General features: G+C 53.0%; 1 protein-coding gene across 1 annotated transcript in view; it reads right to left on the reverse strand.

Moving 5' to 3' along the window:
• The window catches only part of Smim11a (small integral membrane protein 11A), an 11,570-nt gene that overhangs the window by 2,001 nt on the left and 8,017 nt on the right, over window positions 1–1,552 (reverse strand). Inside the window, exons 2-3 of the mRNA XM_026786745.1 lie at window positions 1,016–1,126; window positions 125–293 (exon numbers count right to left, since the gene is read on the reverse strand). Of these exons, the coding sequence (XP_026642546.1) occupies window positions 138–293; window positions 1,016–1,027 (168 nt within the window). The 5' untranslated portion in view covers window positions 1,028–1,126 and the 3' untranslated portion in view covers window positions 125–137. The remainder of the gene's footprint in view (window positions 1–124; window positions 294–1,015; window positions 1,127–1,552) is intronic.

Below are 1,552 nucleotides of genomic sequence, written 5' to 3' on the forward strand. Positions count from 1 at the left end.
CTCTGAGTGGTCAGCAGTGGGGGTCGGGTGCTGCACCTGTCTGTGGGACCCCTGCGTCCTCTCACGGCCTTCATCCTGAGGATGCAGAGATCTCAGGACAGGTTTTGCTTACAAAGCCCAGTACCTCTGAGGTCTCTTCAGTTCTCCTTCTTCTCCGACCGCTGCTTCCTTTCGGCTTGCAGCTTTGCTTCCAGGCTTTTCCTCTGGTACATTTTCACACCCGCAAAGGCCAGGCAGAGGATCAGGGTTTTTGCCGCCAGAATATACAGCAGCAGGGGCACGTGTTCAAGAACCTCAAGGGAGAAAGACACGTGATTGCTCTCACAGTCACGTGGTGAGTCTCTGCCAGCTGCTTTCATTCTGCAAATGCTACTGGGCCCTACAGTGTTTCAGAGCGAGGCTAGGTACGTGGGCCACACTGGCGTCCTGGGTAGTAACCAACCACCTGACACAACCTACAGCCATCTGAGAGGAAAGCCCAGGCTGGAGGAGTCGCCTCGACTGGACTGGCTGGTGGCCATGTCGGTGGGGAACTGTCTTGATTACTGACTGATGCAGAGGAGCTCAGCTCGCAGTGCAGTGAACCTTCAGGGAGAGGCCTCAGGGGAGGTCCCTAGACCCCTGGAGCACAGCTGCAGGTCTGCTGTGGGAGTGAGAAGTCTTACCTACTTCTATTCTCTGTCCACGCCGTCTGTCACCCCCAGCCAGACTGGAATGTCCGGACCCCACGAACCTTCCTTTTTATTTAAACAGAAAAAGGGAAGTAATGTGGGAGTCCCCTCTGTGTGCTGTGATTACCATTAATGAATAAAGAAACTGCTTTGGACCTATAGCAGGGCAGAACTTAACTAGGCAGGGAAAACTAAACTGAATGCTGGGAGGAAAAAGGGCGGAGTCAGAGAGAAGCCATGGATCCTCTGCCTAATCAACTCAGGTGTCCTCCTAGTGTGACTGTTATATGCGGAAAGACAAAAGCAAAACAAACAAAAACTACACATTTTAAAACCAGTCTCACCTTCCAGTTCATGGCGGCCCGCCTGGGAGATCACTTCCGACCAATGCAACCCGTAGACACAAGCATGAGAGGCGGCTGGGGGGTTGGGTCCAAGGAGCTGGGAGTTCTGAGCTGGGGAAAGAAGCAGACACATTAGGAAGCCACATCTTTGGCAGAGACGGGCACCTGAGCAGAGAGCAAGCGCTGCTGCAGAGCTGGGTCAAGGGGTCTGCACAAGGTGACCCAGAGCTCGTCCTGGTGGCTCTCCACAGCCCCCTGCACAGTGCTGCTCCTGAGACATCTGTCCCCATCCGAGTCCTCTGTGTTCCCAAAGCCCACATTCACAAATGTCCCCTCTCCTATCTCTTGACTCAAAGACAAGCAAGTTTAGGGATGGAGGTCCCTGTGAGTGTTGCCTGTGTTTATCCTGGCTTTAAGAAAATCTGGAGGGGAAGGATGAATGAGAGACCAAAACACTGTGCTAACAGCTAATTTGTCCAGAAAAAAATCTGTTGCAAGGAGCCGCTTGTTTGTCCTTGCTGCCCAGAGCCAAAATAA

This window comes from Microtus ochrogaster, chromosome 2 (genome assembly GCF_000317375.1).
Source record: "Microtus ochrogaster isolate Prairie Vole_2 chromosome 2, MicOch1.0, whole genome shotgun sequence".
NCBI classification, from domain to species: Eukaryota; Metazoa; Chordata; class Mammalia; order Rodentia; family Cricetidae; genus Microtus; species Microtus ochrogaster.